The sequence below is a fragment of the Mixophyes fleayi genome, chromosome 2 (assembly GCF_038048845.1).
Source record: "Mixophyes fleayi isolate aMixFle1 chromosome 2, aMixFle1.hap1, whole genome shotgun sequence".
Lineage (NCBI taxonomy): Eukaryota > Metazoa > Chordata > Amphibia > Anura > Limnodynastidae > Mixophyes > Mixophyes fleayi.
The window spans coordinates 144038813-144059189 of record NC_134403.1 but is presented as its reverse complement, the minus strand read 5'-3'; the positions used below and the strand labels follow the sequence as shown (position 1 = coordinate 144059189).

The 20377-nt window shown below is 40.4% G+C and overlaps 1 protein-coding gene across 3 annotated transcripts in view; it reads left to right on the top strand.

Moving 5' to 3' along the window:
* Positions 1 to 791: 791 nt before the first annotated feature.
* Positions 792 to 20377, top strand: part of UBE3A (ubiquitin protein ligase E3A) — a 41874-nt gene continuing 22288 nt past the window's right edge. Inside the window, exons 1-4 of one of the 3 annotated variants that reach the window (XM_075200124.1) lie at positions 792 to 1304; positions 11862 to 11906; positions 16767 to 17077; positions 18765 to 20011. In XM_075200124.1, coding sequence (XP_075056225.1) covers positions 1183 to 1304; positions 11862 to 11906; positions 16767 to 17077; positions 18765 to 20011 — 1725 coding nt within the window. In that variant the 5' untranslated portion in view covers positions 792 to 1182. Of the gene's footprint in view, positions 1305 to 11861; positions 11907 to 16601; positions 16669 to 16766; positions 17078 to 18764; positions 20012 to 20377 lie in introns of those variants that run through there. The other 2 variants (XM_075200126.1, XM_075200125.1) reach the window with 2 other exon arrangements.

Here is a 20377-nt window from a genome sequence, read left to right as displayed (position 1 = left end):
ACAGGAACACCTAGAGCAAAAACCATGCAGCCACAGGGAAAACAAACTACATAGAAGCTACATAATTACCAATCAGTAAACAATTATGCTTTCAGAACTATTGTGGAGTAGTAACCCCCTTATTAGTTATATTGAAACGCCTTGCAAAATTCACATCACTCTCCTTCAGGATTTTTGCTTTGAAAATCACCAGCAGCCTAGGCCATTTAAAATCAGATACTGTTTTTCTTTTACGCATGTTACATAGAAAAAAAATTTGGGAATTATATAGGTTGTATCTTATTGACATCAATAAAGTGCCTTGCAGTAAACTTCTACATTCTGTTGAGTCTGTAATCACAGCTAAATCTTTGATTCTTTCCTTTCATTTTAACTCACAGTGAAATCATCAGGCTGTTAGTTATTAATTTAATTCAGACATTGGGCAATCCCTGACCCTCCATTCACAGGCCAAAAAAGACATTTTCCCACAATGTAATAATTACTATGAAATAATAGTGACGTCTTGCGCCCCCTTTGGCAGAAGGAGAATGCGGAGCTCTCACACTCAGAACACTGACCAACCCACCTCTGTGACGTCACCAAGCACTGGAGTATTCTTAGAGAAGCTGTCGGAAAGCAGTTCTCTTTGCAACCACACACTACTGCGCATATTCCAACTGGACCCAGCCCAAACCATAGAGACGCACTGCGCTTCCACTTCCGCCTCCTCTCTGGTAGGCCAAAAACTAGTGCGTGAATGTTAGGCTGAGCTCTATGATACCGTGTCGCTGTGCACGCTGGGATACCCCCGCCCTCCCCGCCGGTCCTCCCAGTTTGCTCTGCCCGAGGTCCGTGTCTTGTAGCAAGATGGCGGAGCTGGGCTCGGGGTGACCAGACAAGAACTGAAAGAAGCAGTCAGCATTCATCATCTTCCTCCCCGATACCGTGCAACAGTCCCGGACACAGAGACCCCAGTGTGCCCAGCATCCCGCACAGCCTGATGTCAGTGTGACACAGACGCACATATTGCTCAGCATAGGTGCTGTGTGCCGCACTCATTCATAGGCGATCAGTATAGCCTGTGCTGTCACACACAGCTCTCCTATACAACACACACGCGGGAGGCTGTATGTGTGCATGGCCCGGGGGGCTGACCTGCTGGACTAGTTGTGTGCCTGCTGGATTGTGCCGGGTTCTCGCATGAGTTCTCCGGACCAGAGGCGGCGGCAGCAGCAGCAGGAGAGAGAGGGAGTCCCGGAGCCCGAGGAGAGAAGGACACACACCCACTGCATCAGCCCGGAACACAGTCCCGGGGGAGACAGGTCAGCGAGCACCCTCATGTGTCCTGGTGGGGGGAGGGTTCACTGGTGTGACACATCAGGGATCTGCAGACAGGGTGCTCTATAAGGAGAGAGTGGATGCATTGTACAAGATTGAGGTAGTTAGGGGTGGGGTGATAAAGTGCTGGCCTATGTAGTTTGACAGTAGGATTGATTTAGCTGGTGTGATGAGCGCCTTGTGTGTCTTACAAAAAGAGGCAATGAGGTTGTCATTGTAATGTGCTCCTGGGCTGGACAAATCCCAGTTAGCCATTACCCCTAACAAATTACTGCTGACATATAAGGTTTGGGAGACATCTCTTTTGATTCCAGTGGAGGCACATCTTGCCTAGATTTAAGTGACTGGCTTTTGAATTTTACATTATTTTGTCCACTCATTGTGGGCCCTATGGGAAGATTGAATATATAGTAGTATGGAAATGTCTGTACTGTGTCTGGTATTGTTGAAGCCTTAACATGTTGGAATATAAAATATTTTGCACAATTATTGCATTCTATTTATGGTGCAAAATAAGTGATTAAAACTAGGTGTGATCTTACAGAGGCCCTTAACATTACACTGGGACTGCTGGGGTTGTACAGTTGCCAATCCAGGAGTCCCATTTTTGCTACTGTCCAGATACTCACAGCCTAGGGGTTCTGAGAAGAGCAAGTCACTAGCATTTCAAAATATGGTGCATATGTAAAAGATGAAGTTTTGTTTATGCTGTAAAATGAGCATTCCACTCTGACTAGGTGTGATGTTTTTAGAGCAATAGTCAATGTTCATTTACATAAATAACACCACATCATATAGGAAAAGTATGTCTTACATGAACATAAAACATGAATGCGAAAGAGAATCACTTGGGTTACTCAGACCCTTATTTCTCTGTATACTCGCGTTAATTATTAGCAATGGTACCTGCCGTTTTGAAGACTAGGCCATTGTAAAATTAAGTATCTTTCAAACTTGATCAGAGGTTGACATTATTGCTGAATACTTGCGCAGGTTTATGGTATGCGTTGTTCAACTTTTGAACAACACATGTATCGGACTTAAACCATACCCTTTCTTTATAAAATGTCACTTTAAAACCCAAAATACTATTTTTGTGTGTTGTCCCTTTAAATGTCTGGAAATAATTGCTAGCTAAGCTATGGGGTTCTATGATTTAATAAACTAAGGGGAATATTTAGTAAACTGCGGGTTTGAAAAAGTGGAGATGTTGCCTATAGCAACCAATCAGATTCTGGCTGTCATTTTATAGAATGTACTAAATAAATAACTAGAATCTGATTGGTTGTTATAGGCAACATCTCTACTATTTCAAACCCGCAGTTTAGTAAATATACCTCCTAAGGAGCATATTCAATTCCTATCCCGATTCGCGGGATCGCGCCGGAACGGCCGCGAACCTAATCCGCGGTACCGCAATAACGTGGAATTTGGGCTGCGTACGAAAATCCGCGTTATTGCGATACCGTATTACTGGCAGTAGTGCGCATTTTCCGCGGTAACGCGCGTTACATCGGATCGGAATTGAATATGCCCCTAAGTGTTTTAAAGACATTAGTCAGCTCCCTGTCTTATTTGCCTGTTATGATAGAATACTAAATATGCTAGGTTTAACCTCAACATTTTTTATTTGTAATTGTTTGTCTAAAATGCATTTTTCTGGTGGCAGGAGCCTGAATGGCATGGATGTAAATGATTGAATTGAACAAAAAAATAGTTCTGCAAAAAGTATTGTATGTAGATGTTGAAAGACAATATTAAAATTGTCATAGTATGAGTTTGTCTAGATTGTGGAGGGCTACAAAAATTGACATTGACATTTTTCATTCATTGGTCCGCTGTAGTCTGTCAACAGCCCACTGTTAAATAGCTTAAATCTATTTTAACATGTATGACATGGATTAATTTTTTTATGGCTTCAGCCGCATTTGGTTGTTGCCATCATAGTAAAGTCTCACACTGGACTGTTTCCAAGCTTTATGTCCAGCGGTAAGATCTCACCACTTATTTTTTTATATCTCCTGCGTGCCCAGGATTCCCCCAATTCTGACAACCTATTGGCAATCTGTTCACTGGAAAATTCAAACCAGCAAAGAGCATTTCAGGGGATAATGTTATTAAAGTGCGATTTTCACGAATTGCTGATATTCGGTGACATTGCTGGCTAAACTTAAAGCGGTAATGTGATTAAAGGCAAGTTGCCGCTTTAAATATATCGGCAGTTTGTGAAAATCACATTTTAATACATTTACCACCTGAAATACTCTTTGCTACATTTACCGCCAGGAGTTTTGTGATCTTTTGTGAGACACTGGCTGTCCACTTCTTTGATTATCTTAGCAAGGACAAGGGTGCACTTTTTCAGTCTGTGGATTCCTTCTGACTAATGCCACTTCCTCCACTGACCTTTCAAATTAAATGGATGGAAAGACATTAGAACTGACAAAAATATATGATGCTACTTGAAAAACCCATAGAGACAAACACTCCAGCACACCACTTCAAAGGTGGTAGTTAGGACCAATAGGATTTTTGTCTTCATTCAAATGAAATGAAATAAGCATATGTGCTAATGCATACTAATATTTGTTTTTCTTATTCATCAGTAAGCACAATTATGGAGATAACTTACAGAAAGTAAACTTTTGTCATTGTGTTGTACAGAACATATGAAAGAAAAATGTTATTCCATTTTTTATTTTTAATACCGTAAAATGCAAAAGAAATAAAACATAAAATGCAGTAAATAGAAATGTTCCTACACTGTTGGAATTCTGGGGTGTTCAACATACAGATGCTCACTAACCTGTTAGGTTTGCATAGTATTCTAAATTCTATTAAACAGCGTTCTTGTCACCAGTCGGTTGCATACAGCAACACCCATTGTGAATATTGGGTTTTGGTATATGTGTGTCCATGTGTAAGCAGTTGACATTAAACCTGCTCGTAATCTTGTATTTCTCATTAATGTGCAGGATTGCTAATAATATAGGTAATAAATATGATTTTGATTTGGTAATTGCCCCATTGACTACATTGGGGAAGATACGTTGTAGGAAGAAACAAAACCAATTTCCAAAATGTACGACAATCTAATGCATTCACTGGTTACCTGTGCCAGAGGCTCTGCTATATAATTTTTCTTCCAATCCTCTTGTAGGAAGTTATTATTCTTCTAAATATATGTGGATGCTTACGAAAGAAATAATAAAAAATATTTCTGCTTGTAAAGATTTTGGTTCTCCCTGTCAAATTTATAAAATCCACTCATGTAGCAATTCCCAATATTTCGACACTCTCATAAAGGACTGGGTAGCTAGCTCCATCTGTAGTGGTAGTTAGCTTAGTCTCTTGGTACCCTCTTTGATCCCCAATATGTCTAGTTTGCCTTTATATCAGCTGTGATCATTAACCTGCAGCTCCCCCCAGCTGGCTGCTACAGATCTTATGTGAACGGGGCCTCTTCTGCACAGTGCAGGAGGTCACGTGGCATAGGCGGAGGAGGGGAGAGAGTTCTGTGCTCGCCCTCCTTCATCTGTGCTGGCCCTTTGAAGGCTGGAGGGCCATCCATGCCCCTCACTGCTTTATATGCATTCCTAATGGCTCGCTGGTTAAGGAAAATTATATTTGGGATAATTTGCATCCGTGTCAGGCTTCCTATTTGATATATATATTGCATTAGAGAAATGCACCTGGTAACTTAAGGTGGCCTATTAACCTAGGTAGTATGTATGAACATATTTAGTAATACCTTGTTGAGCCTATGTGCCAAAATGTACCCTAATTATATGTCTGCATTAAATAAAAAGATAAATATATATACATACAGTAATATCGGCTTGATTCATATCTAGCTGTATTTATATTTACATTTTTTTAAATAATATTAGTTAACATATTCAATTATTTTTCTGATTTATTTAACGTTCAGTATAGACTTTTAAAAATGTGAAAGTTTTCCTCAAGAAACGTGTGTGCATCTGCTGCTCTTTATGTTGCATTAAATGAATTCTGGATATTGATTTTCTTACTAGAGAATCAGTATTTCGGGATCCTCCTGTGAACAGGCCTGACAGCAAGCATCAACTGTCACATTGGATTTAGTAGCAAGTCTGAAGTGAGTGCTGTGTAACATCTGTATCAGTTTACTGGAGAGGAATGCCAGAACGCAGTTTGTTAAAAGCATGGGACTCCTGATATAGTACACCAAACTTCAGTGACCAATGGGACAACAGCCAGCTTAGACTGCCTTTATCAGCACTGGGCAAGGCCCAAAATTAACTAAACCATGCTTTAAGAAATGTCCAAATGCGTGAAGAATTAAACTTGGCACATGGAAGTATTCTCTTTGGCTTTTAACTATTTATGCATGCTGCTCAGTAAAAAATGTTATACTAGCTTATTAAATCTATCGTTGTCACTACATCTTACTGAGATCTTAGACCTTGATAAAGCTGTCCAGACTCCTAACTATTTGCTTCTTTTTTAATAACCAGGCTATTAAAGAAGGCAGCTGCGGAATAATTGAACATTGTGGCTGTTTTGTCAGTTACTTCATCAGACTCTAGTGCAGTGATGGGCAGCATACAGCCTTAGTGTTGTCTGGCCCTCCGAGCCTTCTCCTATGATCCCTAGCTTCTTCCTGATTAATGTCCCATCAGCCCTCCCCCCCCCCCCCCCCCCCCCCAAACAAATCTGGTCACCAAGATGTCACATTGAATGGTTGTATTTGTTTTTTAGTTGGTTACCCTTTTTTTTTAGTTAACATCAGCAAATTTGTGTGTTACTGTAATTATAGATTTGTGTCTTTCTTTCATTAAATGTATTGTTTTATCTTATTACTGGGGTTAAGGGCAGTGTTTGGTACTTTTGAAGGTTAGAGGCCCACATTTGAGGCTTTTGAAGTGTATAGGAGGAATATTATTCCTCATTAGCATTTTAGTATTTACACACACTGGGTGGTAATGATAGTGTGATGTTGCAGATTTGTTATATCTTATTGGTAGCTACATATCTGGGAAAGACCGTTGTACAATAGATTTGATAAATGTTGCTGCAGGCGTCTTAATATGGCATTAACAAAAGCTGCCAGGACCCTCTCAGTGGGCCTTTGTATGAATTCTATAAGTGTCTAGAGCAGTGGTTCCTAAACTTTTGCTGTTCGCGGCACCCTTAGAGTCTCCATAATTTTTTCAAGGCACCCCTCCAAAATAATTACCGAGCATTCCCGTTTTATAAGTAGCTGGGTCAAAAAAACGTAATAAGTATTTAGGTCAGGACAGAAATACTCCTTCTCGGTATCCACGTCTGGCTCCTCCTCCACCACCCCCTCCCCTCTCCCTTTTGGAGTCCCTCAGGGCTCTGTTCTCGGCCCTCTTCTTTTTTCGCTCTATACCTCCTCCCTTGGTGCTCTCATCTCCTCCTTCGGTCTTCAGTATCACCTTTACGCTGACGACATCCAACTCTACATCTCCTCGCCCGATCTCTCCCCCTCCCTTCTCTCTCGTGTTTCCGACTGTCTCCTCCTGGATGTCCTCGCGCTTACTTAAAATTAACATCTCTAAAACTGAAATAATTGTCTTTTCTCCCCCCAGGCTCCCCTTCCACCATGACCTCTCTATCACTGTCAACAACACCTCCATCTCCTCTGTCACCCAACTTCGCTGCTTGGGCGTTACCTTTGATTCCTCTCTCTCCTTTACCCCCCACATTCAATCCCTTGCCCAAGCCTGTCTCTTTCAACTTCGCAACATTGCCCGCATCCGGCCTTTTCTCTCTCAGGATGCCACCAAAACTATCATCCACGCTCTCATTATCTCACTTCTCGACTACTGCAACCTCCTCCTCACCGGCCTCCCCCTCTCCCGCCTCGCCCCCCTCCGCTCTATTCTGAACGCGGCTGCCAGACTCATCTTCCTCTCTCGCTGCTCCTCCTCCGCTTCCCCTCTCTGCCTTGCCCTACACTGGCTCCCCATCCACTACAGAATCATCTTCAAACTCCTCACCACCACATACAAGGCACTCCCCCAGTCTACTGCCCCATACATCTCCAACCTCCTCTCCATTCACACTCCTGCCCGCTCCCTGCGCTCGGCCAATGACCGTCGCCTCTCCTCCTCTCTGATTACCTCTTCCCACTCCAGAATCCAAGACTTCTCCCGGGCAGCCCCCCTTCACTGGAATGACCTCCCTCGCTCCGTCCGTCTCTTTCCCACTCTAAGCTCCTTCAAACGGGCACTAAAAACCCACCTGTTCCTCAAAGCCTACCACCCTTCCACCTAACCCGCTCTCCCCTCCCTCCTCCCGTCCCCTCTTCTCTACTTTACATCAACTGGCCCCTTTTTGTACCTGAGTTTTGTTCACCCTCCCTTAGGAGGTAAGCTCATTTGAGCAGGGCCCTCTTCCCTCCTGTGTCCTTACCTACTCTTCTGCTCCTTCTTTTCTGCATTAGCCTGCTTGGAGCTCCTGAATTGTTGGTATTTTTGTTTACTGCTCAGTAATGTTTTACCCTATACTGTCTATTGTCTGTGCATTGTACGGCGCTGCGCAACTCTTGTTGCGCCTAACAAATAAAGAATAATAATAATAGTTGTATGCAAAAATACACATAAATCCAAGGAAAAATAATATTTTTATATATATTTTTCAATTATATTTCTGTCAAAGAATAATTTACAGCTACCTCACTCTGTGCCCCTGCATCATCTACACACTCTGCGCCCCCTCTGCATACACACGATCTGCGCCCCCTCTGCATCCTCGCTCTGCCCCCTCTGCATACACACGCTCTGCGCCCCCTCTGCATCTTTGCTCTGCCCCCTCTGCATCCCGCCATGGCCAGGAAGAGAGAAAAACCCCCCAAAAACTTACCAATTTGGCGGCGACCGGTACCCAGCATCCTCTCTCCTGCCGCTTGTCACTGAATGTCTGGTGTGACATCATCACGCCCGATATTCAGTGTCAAGCGAGGAGGCAGGATGCTGGGTCCCGGGCGCCGCCGGATTGGTAATTTTTTTTTTTTTTTTCCCTCTTCCTGTCCACAGCACCCCTGGGAGCCACGGCGCACATTTTGGGAACCTAGGGTCTAGAGGGAGTTAACAAGATTCATGTATGATAGATTATGGACTGGTGGCTTGAATTTATCTTGGATGTTCTTGCCTTAAACGTCCATGCCCATATATCCTGAGCCACTGTTCCTCCTAAAAAGCGGCAAGGTGGACTGTCTGCATTAGTCTATCCACTCCTTTCTAACTCACAGATATGTCTCCCATTAGCCTTTGTAGACAAAATATTGAACAGCTTGTTATGGTGGGCTCACACAATAGACGTGATGAGATGTTAATGGCTTGTTTAAACGTTGCCAGCAATTTTTCACCTGTTGTAGCCAATTTTTTAAATAGAAAATCTGTTTTGTTTTTTTTAACTGACCAAATTAAGAACGAATGATGACTAAACAACTTTTGTTGCATGGTTTGGTAGAATACACTTGCTCCAAGGAGCTTCAGTCCACCCACTTCAGATTTAAAACTATCCACCATTCATGACCGTAAAAACCATGGATCCATACTTCTATATCTAATCAGATGTATTCTAATGTCACAGACACAAATTTTCTTAACAATTCCGGCAATATTGAGTTTGATTTTATGATTTTCTTCGAACAGGTTTAGTAAACTTTACTCGGGAACCACATTTACAGTGCTATGCAAATCTTCTATAACTTGTTTATGTCCCAGAATGCACCAAAAACATTGGTTAAATAAAGGCTTAACAAAGTTACAATGCCAGTAGTAGTAGTAGTAGCGTGAACTGGCAATAGACTTCTCCTCCCCTTCTTTTGTGATTTAAGATTGAATGCATTTCTTGTTACTGCCTTTCCTTTTCCATGTGCTCACAGCAGGGCTGCCACCAGAAATTTCAGGGCGCAGTACAAATGTAACAAGTAGTGTCCCCTTATTCCTTTTCTCAACCTGTCCCAATCCCTGCCCCATTCTCTCCAGTCACCCCTGTCCTAGGTTCTATCTAACCCCTGCAGTACTTTACTTGCCTCTCTGCTGATTCTTGCTGGCTCCTTTCGTCTCCTCTTTATTGACAGCATTGTAACACTATTGGTTACATGACGTATGCAACGCTGCAGGGAGCGTCTCTGCTTTGTTGCCGCTCTGTATGGGCGCCTCTCTCTTGTGACTATGCCCACCTGGGGGACTGGCATAGGAACAAATAGTTGCAGCTGTGGCATCCCACACATGGGACTGGAGGCAGATGTGCTGCCTACAACGGGTCCCACTGGGTCCCCCTTAATTCAGTAAATACTTGCCCATGTGTCTTCCAATAGGTACTTCTAACCCCCAAATTAGTTTGTGCTCCTCAGTAAGGGAACATGAACTAAGAACTTGATAAAAGGTTTGATACAGTTATATGGCCTAGAAAAAAAAGTAAGGTATTTTTTCAATCTCGTGTGAGTCTATGCACTGTGGTGTCACACAGGAGTGTCTAAAAGTTGCACTTTCCAAACAGCAGTAGTTCAAATGCTGTGAATTACTCCTGAAGTAAGACTTATTGAAGGGAAATGTTCTTCCTTATTCTAGAGTACGTCTGCAACTGACATAGAATGTTTCAGCTTCACTATATCTCATTACATGCACAGTTGAACACTATGTTTAGTAATGTTTTATAGTTTTGTTGAAAACGATATAATCCTCTCAAAAACATATGAAATTCATCTGAAACACCGGTGGGTGTGTAACCTAATGGATAGAGCATTTGGAACCAGACAGTTCAGACTTCTGTAACAGATTGTATACAGACAGGTTTAGGTTAATGTGCATGATCTACATTTTTAATATATTCTGTTTCAAATTAAGCTTTAAGGAACTGTTTTGGTGTAAATGTCACATCAAATCAAACCTATCACTTTAGTACACCTCTTCCACACACAAAAACCTTTTCAGTTGTTCTCCTAAACTACAGCTTGGTTTAGCCTCATTTGTGGCTTAAATGAATCATGAGTGTACATCTGGGTGTAAATGTATTAAGCTGCGAGCTTCTGGTGGAATTGAAAAGTACAGATGTTGCCTATAGCAGCCAATCAGATTCTAGCTATCCTTTATTTAGAACATTTGTACAAAATGACAGTTAGAATCTGATTGGTTGTTATAGGCAACATCTCCAATTTTCAAACCCGCTGGAAACTTGCAGCTTGGACTGTTTTTGTATGTTTGAAGTTTTAATTGCTTTTCTCAGAATGGAGGCAAACAATGGGTACCATTAAAAGTATAGGACAACACCTGATTATGTTGAGGTGCGCTGTAGCAGTGTTTAAAGTAATTTAGTGGAAGGTAGAAGGCAGTGTGACCCTCCACAGAGCTAGGAATGCCCCCAAAATTACATTCACCACCCTTTTATCTCATTTCAATAATCACCCTCTATAAAAAGTAATTTTTGTTTTTGACTAGGGCACCCAGTCCATATTTTGCATGGAGCACCCTAACATTGCCAAAGTCACTTCCATCCCTCTGCCTGTACAGACTTCTCCATCTTTCTCCGCAAACATGTGCCCTATGGCGGAAATCTAGGTGCACCTGCTCAAATCAAGGCAAACGGTAGTGGCAAAACTGATTATGGTCTTGCCTTGGATGTTTGATCCGTTGTCGTTGACATTCAATGTTTTTGCTTTTGGTCCTGCTGATGAGAATGTAGTATATTTATGGGTGGACAGCATTAGAATCTTCACAAAGGTTTTGAGGAATAAAAATTGTCCTTTTTGCCTGTATTTCTTTTGTGTCCACCTGCCCTGTAAAAACGATATAAAAGTGTTTTAACCACTTTGCTTGGATGAAAGAACAGAGGCATACAACGTGGAGGTTAGATTCCGGTAAAACTTGAGCAGCTGGGCCAGGCATAATGAGGGGCATTTCAGATATTATAATATAATGCAATATTTAAACATTTAAAACAGAACTGTTTATTATTGTGTTTACTGTCTAGACCCATTTTAATAATGTCAAGGGCCCTCCTCCTGGATGGACAGATTTTACGTACATGCCATGTGCGTTTCATATGTTCTGATCAAATGTGGATGTGTGATTTGGTGTAGAAAATGATACGATGCATGAACTGGAAACAGCTTGCATCAGAAATGTTTTATATTTTTCACATATGTAGCTGCATAGACTTAAAGAAAGAAAAAATATTTTTTTTATAAGCCTGTAAAATGCCAAATGGTTACTTTGTTACAGTATCATTACATGCAGAACATGTTACAAAGTGATTCCACAAGTAAAGTAACTGCTAGATTGTCAGTATGATAATGGGTTTCTTCATTATTGATCCTTTATTGTTGTGTCATATATCGGAGACACAGTTTTTTCTGTTTACAAATAAACAAGTTAAGACTTGGAATAAACGTTGCACTGGTTCATTGCCGTAGGTGCAAATCGTGTTTTTTCATTTGATTTTGTTTTTTTAAAACTTGTTAATTTGTTTTGTTATTGTTACCCATTTGTGTTCTATAAAAAAGCAATGATGTTTATATTTTACAGATCACCAGGAGATACAATTTCAGAAAACATAGAAAATAGCCGAATGTAAGTATGATTACTGAAATTGATAAATCAGTTAAAAATACACAATTCTGTAAACATGGGTGACAAATAAAAATGCCTAAACTGGCCCACACAACGTGCTGACACATTAAGGCCCTCATTGCTGCTGTAAGCCCATATGTGCATTTCCATATAGCACATGTGCCCCGTATTTAGATTAGATCATATCTTAGACTTGTAGACCTTTACACCTGGAGAGTTGTAACGGGGGTGACAAGTGCAAGTTGATTACAGTAACGGTGTGTAGACGAAGGTGTAGCATGCTCCACTGGAGATGTAACCTAATGAGACTTGGATATATACCTAGATAGGCTTCCTAAGAAGCCTATCTCCTGCCGGTACTGGAGTCCTAATGTAAAGATATGTGATGCTGATACCAGTAGCACTGTCTAGCTGCTGCTGATTGGCTATTAACTTATCAAACTGTCTGAGTGCATAGTACGACATTAATTAGCGATGCAGCTATATTATGGCTGTCCAGATTTTTTATTTGTCATTATCACTGTTCTCTCTTGTATATATGACACTTCTTTACATCATATTGTGCACAGATAGGGTAATGTGACTGTCACATTTTAGAACACTGTCAAGCTATATCTCTGCTATAGTTGGGCATAAGTATATTTGTTTCTATGGCTGACATAGATACTTTGTGATTTGGGTTGAACGTATCTTGAGATCGCAATTGTGCGACTAAAGTTTTATGTGTAAGTACAGGATGTAAAATTGTGGCAAACTTTCAAAAAGATGCGTATGATTAATGATGAATACACTCCTTACATGCCTGGACAGAGGTGTCCTAACCTGTAAATCCATGTTAGAGGTTTAGAAAAGGTCGGCTCTGCGCTGTTAGGGTGGAAGTATTGTTGTAGACTTAAGTCTCTTAGTGAGATGCCACAGAGGGGGTTGAGTTATTCAATGTTTATTGTTAGAGGAAAGTAGAACTTTTTTTTTCATTGTATTAAACAGTACAGGTGCTTTATTAAATTTAACCAGTGCAATGAGCCCATCATCCTCCTTAACTGTTTGTGGGAGAAAAAGGGGTATGGATGTAGACCTCTTCCTCCAGGATGCTGCTGCTTTAGTGTGCAGTATCATGCTGCGCTTTTGGTAGTGCATGTTATTTGTTCTTGCTATTAAGGTGACATGTACTTGTGACAAAACACATTCTTTATTTTAAGACAGTAGGCTTAATCCTCCCAACTAGCAGCAGTACTGTAAGGTAGCCTGCTAGGGTGCCCCCGCAGCATTAGAGAATGCCCTCCAGAGGTGCCTTGGATCATTTCCCATGGCTGACAGCAAGAATGTGGCACAGTGCTGTCTGAATCCTGGGACAGATTCCTCCCACCTGTTGTGGTCTCTGCCATGGGACCTCCCATGTTTGAGTCCTAAAAATGGAAAGAGTTGGGAGTATCCATTTATAAATCATCACTCCTTTATTGTGGGTGTCCACTTGTTAGACTATAGCAGGTAATACAATACACCTTTATAATCTTATTAGTTCTTTTAACAAATTAACCAAATTCATTCTCCATTATTTTTATAACACACTTGCCCTAGCTGCAATTGTGACCTAATAAAATATGTAGCATTGTTTATTTAACTCCCAAATCTATCCGTTCAACTGTATTGCAAAATTGTGCAGCATTTTGCCTGTGTTGACCATTTTCCCTGGGCATGTACCTGCTCCATAGTGTGTGGTACATACAAATAGGGCATGAGTGTTTTGCATACCTCGGTGGTGGGGATGGGGCATCTAGAAAAGTCAAAACTTAAAGTGAACAAGCACGTGCTCTTTGACTGTGTATTTATAGAAGCAACTGCTGGCTTGTTTCCATGTTGTGCGTGTCTTTAGACGTTGCTAAGCTTGCTTTAAAGAGTACATATGCAATGTGTTTGCTATGTGCATGATTTTTTTAAAGTGTAACTTCAAAACCTTTCATACACAATGTAAATCTCATAAATTCATAAACGGACATAATCTAATCTTTCTAATTAGAGAAATGTGATTGGCCACAGAATATGAACTGCCACTAATGTGAATTCTTTGTGTCCGTTTCATTTACCCACTTTTGTATTTGTGCCACAATGAACCATTTGGACGACTGTATTTTTGCTATGTTTTGTCTCTAAGTGATATGTTTCATCATAATTTGTTCGACATAAACATATTCACAATGTAGGCATAGTATAAGTATAATACTATCCTAACTGTTGTTACTTGTGTGCCAACAATGCATCATTGCTGCTAGATAAAGATATTTACTGACTTTGAGTTTTGTGTTGTAAATATTAAGTGTTAGGTGCTGCTCGATTGTGTTAGAGGATAATAAACTTTAATTCAGCTTTAACTGTTCAATGAGCCAGCGTCCACTGCTTCTCTGTAAGCCCTCTCAGATTCCCTCATCTTGATGCCATCCTCAATACAAGGTGCGCATCATACATCGATAACACCTTATCTATATTGGGTACCCAACACTTACTATTTTAGACATTTGACCTCCTTCACGAACAAAAGCAAATTCTGTTTGTTATGCTCCACAGTTTCCACTGTGATGCCAAAGTCCGTAGGCTTTGTAGAGGAATATCGGTGTTTGGGAAGAAAGCCATTGGGCGCAGTGAGGGAGTTCTGTGCAAAGTACAGTGCAGGCACATCAGTGCGTCTAGTTTAACAGAGCCATTCAAAAACTGCAGATCAAAATTTTTGAACTTGGATAGTGAATATTTTCATGGCCATTATTTACTTTGTGAAAGGACACATGGTCATTTTCACTCTGCAATAGAACTTGAATTTTGCACAAGTTCAGAGCTGGTGGAGATTCAGTTCATCAATGTGGAAGCTCCGTTTGAAGAAAAATACGTGTCAGCAGGCAAGATGTTCAGGGTCTCTAGTGTTGGGGTACCTGAAAATGTTAAATATTTCCAGGATAAGCTAAATGTACTTTTTACGGTTGTGTGTATCGTGTGCATTAGAAAATTCAAAATGACTTTCCTTGCAGACGCCAGTCTTAAGCAGCATTTCAGATGAGGCCACCCTGTAATAGATTAGATGCTGTGGTTACTGTCTGCATAGTAACCTGATAAAATTAGGATTCACCTGTGGGATGTCCCACAATCCGCCACGGCTTCAGACTACAAAAAGAATGCTGGGGCATATGTAACGATGGAGTGCGTCTTCATGTATATCTTAGCCCGATATATAAAGCTGCCGTTTAATTATATAACAAGTATAATTATTGATTGCTAGAGTCAGACTATTATCACTGTTTCATAAATGGGCACCTGGCTTCAGTTATGGTAGCTTAGTGATTGTCAGTAGTCAGAAGGACTGTATCTGTTGCCCTTTTTGTAAGCTAGTGCATTACTGAATGAAGCAATGATTTATAGGCAGTAATGTCATAGTGCAAGTCACATCCATCTGGGGAGTGATACTTCCCTTTGGTGGACAAACAGCAGATTTGACATTCTACTTTGGGCAGGATTAGGCTGGGTACACAGTACAGAAACTTTCGATCAATTTGTTATCACAATGATTTTACAAATGACTGAAGTTCCATCAGTTCACCAAGTCATGTGTACACACTATACACGATTTACCTTCAGATCTGTGCTCTTCATCTGGTCCAAGAGCAGTGTAGTCGGTCATTCCTGTCACATTGATTTACACACAAAAAAAAGTTGACTTTTCCACTATGTCCTTATAAATTTCATTAGCTTCTGTGACTTTGAAATTAAATATTCAGTCTCGGAACGAACAGATGAATTAATCCACCTGCAGCACTCTACATTTAACAACACAGACACAGCGATAGGTTCCTACTCTCTCCCTGGTCAGACAGTGGTGTGAGTGCATACACGCTGCAGGATCGGAGGGCAGTTGGAACGAGATTTTTAGTTCTACCGATTAATGAAATGAAACGACGATTGCAGCGACTATTGCTTATCATGCAAGTATACACACTAATGCGATATCTGGTTGAACAGTTGTTTATCGGATGATTGGCCGGGTACTTGGCTGAAAACACTGTTGTGTGTGCCCAGCCTTAAATAGGGGTGTAGTGGAAACTGAATAATCTAAACTTTGTATAGTAATAGTGCTGGTAGGCAATATCATTATTAGTTAAGCTGAGTGCTTTGTGATTACCATTTGAATATGTTGGTCTTGTGTCCCCCATCTCCTTTTTACTTTGTTTATACACAGTATGTCATTTGTGTCTAATTATGAAACTTTCATGCTCTGGTAAGTGCAAAAAAGTGTTGTAAACCATCGCAACCAGGCCGTTTGTAACTACTCTATTTTTAGTATAGTTTAGAACAGTTGAGATAGGCAGCCTGGTGCCCATCACTGGTTTAAAAAAATGAACACAAACATCTGGCTACTGTGGGTTACAGCGCAAACATCCATTGTATATAAAGCAAAAAAGATTTAGTTGCAATTACTGTGTTTATAACAACAAAATTAATGTTCGTGATATCGCTTGTCCTATTTCTTTTTGTTTAAAGCAGAAACGTTCTATAATGTTTTTATGCTACTATCTAATATAGCTTTAAAGCTTATATGTGTGTGAATTCATAAAAAAGTTTAAAATGTGATACAGTAAACAGTTGTACTTGTTTAGTAACTGTAGTTCCGATGTGTCTTTAGGGAATCTCTCAACAGCCGATTTTAAAAGGAATAAAATAAAGTAAAACCTGCTGTGGTTTAGGTTACAAAATCCTTTCACCCCTCAAAGTGTGTTATTATGTAAGTGCTGGACTAACCCCTGCTTTACTAATAATTTGAGTGAGCTTTGTATATGAAAGCTGTACTAATCCACATGCCTGTTTGAATGTTTGCTACAGGAAGCGAGCAGCTGCAAAGCATCTAATAGAACGTTACTACCACCAGTTAACTGAGGGCTGTGGAAATGATTCCTGCACGAATGAGTTTTGTGCTTCCTGTCCTACTTTTCTCCGTATGGATAACAATGCAGCAGCCATTAAGGCCCTCGACTTATATAAGGTTAATGCAAAACTCTGTGATCCTCATCCCTCCAAGAAAGGAACAAGCTCATCTTATCTAGAGAATAACTCCAAAAGTGCCCATAACATCCCGTGCACAGAACGAAAGATGAACAAGAAGGAAATACACGGACCCAGGGATGACTTTAAAGGTAACATTTCAATGGTCACTAATCACAATGATGAGTTTACATACATACACAAGTTTATTAAAGAGGATGTCCATCCCAAAAATGTATTCATTACCTCTTCATCTAGAAGAATGAAAAAGGGGGGGAGACTTCTGTAGCCATCTAGTTTGTGATCTTCATGCGTAATAAACCACATGTGTCAGTAAGGCAGAATTCAAAATTCCCAGTCAGATTTACAGGATTAGCAGTTACAGAGGGTGAATTCTTGGCAAATACAATGTTTTATTGACATTGCTCCCATGTCATTCTGTTGACTTGGAGACAGGGGTATACAATAATTGAGAATGTAACTTCTCAGTATTGGTTGGTGGGTACACCCTACTAAGCCAAAATAATTATGCACTGTTGAAACGTGATGAAGTTGCATATTTAGCAGTGTACATAATGGTGGCTAGCGACTGTTGTTTCCATGCAGTAAAGACAGATGTTTTTAGTGAATATGCATGAAGGCTGGGGCTATTAGATTACCTGAATAACTGAGCGCACATGAACTGCACAGTTACACTGCCTGCACTGTATTTGATTCACGTGATGCATGTGAGCTAATTGCAGTGCAAATCTGGTAATCGAAATGAAGGTATTCTATTCTAAATAAGGTTTTTAATTACACGGCTTGAAAAACTATAGACACTATGGGCCTGATTCATTAAGCAACACAAATGCCCATATGTGCCCTATTTTGCGTTAAATTGCTCTGTGCGAACCAGAAACGCACTAAGCCTATGATTTCATGGAAGGGGAAGGGGTGTATGCATGTAGTCATTTTACAGTAAGGGCGTGCCAGACTCGTACCACATCAGATTCAAGCTTTGGGCGTTTCTAAGGTACGTGCTTTTCTGTCATGTCACTTGCACCAGCTACAGGTCAGATGTAAGTGCCGATAGATAGTGATGATGGTCGCATATGGATGCTAGAACATGTGTTTGCAATCAAGCGGAACTGAATATAATGTACAGTAGTCGTTAATAACATCCTGAGAGATGTATTTTATGGGCAAAAAAACTTTGACTATATTATTAAATAACAGGTGACAATAATTGAATACTTTTTTCTTCTTCTGTGCGTTCTGCTGGTACTTTATATTCCACATATGTATTGTACATGTCCTGCAGTGTAATGTCTGCCTGCATACTTCACGCACCGTATAAGCAGAGCATTCGTAATAGTTGGTCAATTTACAAGCGTTTAAAAGAAAAAAAAAACAAAAATAACGCAAAATACCTTTGTTTTGCGTGCCTTAATGAATCAGCCCCTATAAGTGCAAATAGATGAAATACGATTTTGTGACACCAAATAACTATAATGATTTGCGCTAAGAAAAGTCTTCACAGTAAAAGTTAATTTCCCCCATATCTGCATCAGCAGTTTCAGGTATTTTGTGTTCAAGTTGATTATTATGGTTTCGAAGAGTTCATTTGTTTTTTATTTGTTTTGTTTTGTTTTCCTTTTACTAGTGTGCTGTGTAATTGATATTTTATGTACCAATCCCCTTCTCACAACTTACATAAGCAGCACATGATTTTCCTATCACCCACCCCAGAGTGCGTGATTGTAATTTACCTTTATATTATGGTTTCTGGCTAATGTCCATTTAGATGGATAGAATGACAAATATCTGTGGAACACTTACTTTGTTATCCTGTTTCAGACGTGACATTCCTGTCTGAAGAAAAGGTGTATGAGATTCTTGAATTATGTCGAGAAAGAGAGGACTACTCTCCTCTCATTCGTGTGATTGGGAGAGTGTTTTCCAGTGCTGAAGCCTTGGTTCTGAGCTTCCGAAAAGCAAAACAGCATACCAAGGAGGAGCTGAAATCCTTACAAGAAAAAGATGAAGACAAGGATGAAGACGAGAAGGAGAAAGCTGCTTCCTCTGCTGCTGCTATGGAAGATGATTCAGCAGCTTCCTCCTCCAGGTTAAATGACGGGGCACAGGGAGAGAACAACATACCAAAACTAGGCCCAGAAGAGGTCTCTCTAGACATTGAAGCTGTTAGACGGGTCTACCACAGGTTACTTTCTAACGAGAAAATAGAAACTGCCTTTCTTAATGCACTTGTATACCTATCTCCCAATGTGGAATGTGACTTGACTTATCATAATGTTTATTCAAGAGACCCCAACTATCTAAATTTGTTCATTATAGTGATGGAAAATGGTAATCTCCATAGTCCAGAATACCTGGAAATGGCCTTGCCATTGTTCTGCAAAGCAATGAGCAAATTGCCGTTGCCGGCACAAGCGAAGTTGATTCGACTGTGGTCAAAATACAGCGCCGAGCAGATTCGCCGAATGATGGAAACTTTTCAACAACTGATTACATACAAAGTCATAAGTAATGAGTTCAACAGCCGCAACCTAGTGAATGATGATGACGCTATTGTGGCAGCATCGAAATGCCTGAAAATGGTTTACTATGCAAATGTAGTTGGGGGAGAGATTGAGACAGACCACAACGAAGAGGAAGACGAAGAACCCATCCCTGAGTCCAGTGAGCTAACCCTACAGGAGCTCCTGGGTGAGGAGCGTAGAAATAAAAAAGGGCCCCGAGTAGACCCCCTTGAAACTGAACTTGGTGTAAAGACTATTGATTGCCGGAAACCTCTCATCCCTTTTGAAGAATTTGTTAACGAACCACTAAATGATGTTCTTGAAATGGACAAAGACTATACTTTCTTTAAAGTAGAAACTGAAAATAAGTTCTCTTTTATGACATGTCCCTTTATCCTGAATGCTGTAACAAAGAATCTGGGTCTGTACTATGACAACAGAATCCGCATGTACAGTGAGCGAAGAATCACCGTTCTTTACAGTTTAGTACAAGGACAGCAACTCAACCCATACTTGAGACTCAAAGTCCGACGAGATCACATCATTGATGATGCTCTAGTTAGGGTAAGTTTGATTTGTTTTTTAATAAAAACCTGTTCAGGTTCATCAATATATCTAGTTAACATATGTATGTTGCTTTTGAAATTTTAACCTATCTGGGATAAAAAAGGACGTTAGCTGATATTAGATTATCTACATTGTCTATTTTATATTTTTCTCCGCACTAGTAAAGCAGCAGGTGCTTGTCACTGATGTGGTTGTTAAATAATAATCACATTTACATTGTATATTGTATTTACTGTCCATTTATTTTAATAATGTAACTCAATTGATAAATCATCTGGAAGGTATTCACCCACGGCATTTCTTCATATACATACACTAGGGTTTGGTCCAGCAGCTCTGACATACTGTTAGGAGGACAATGCA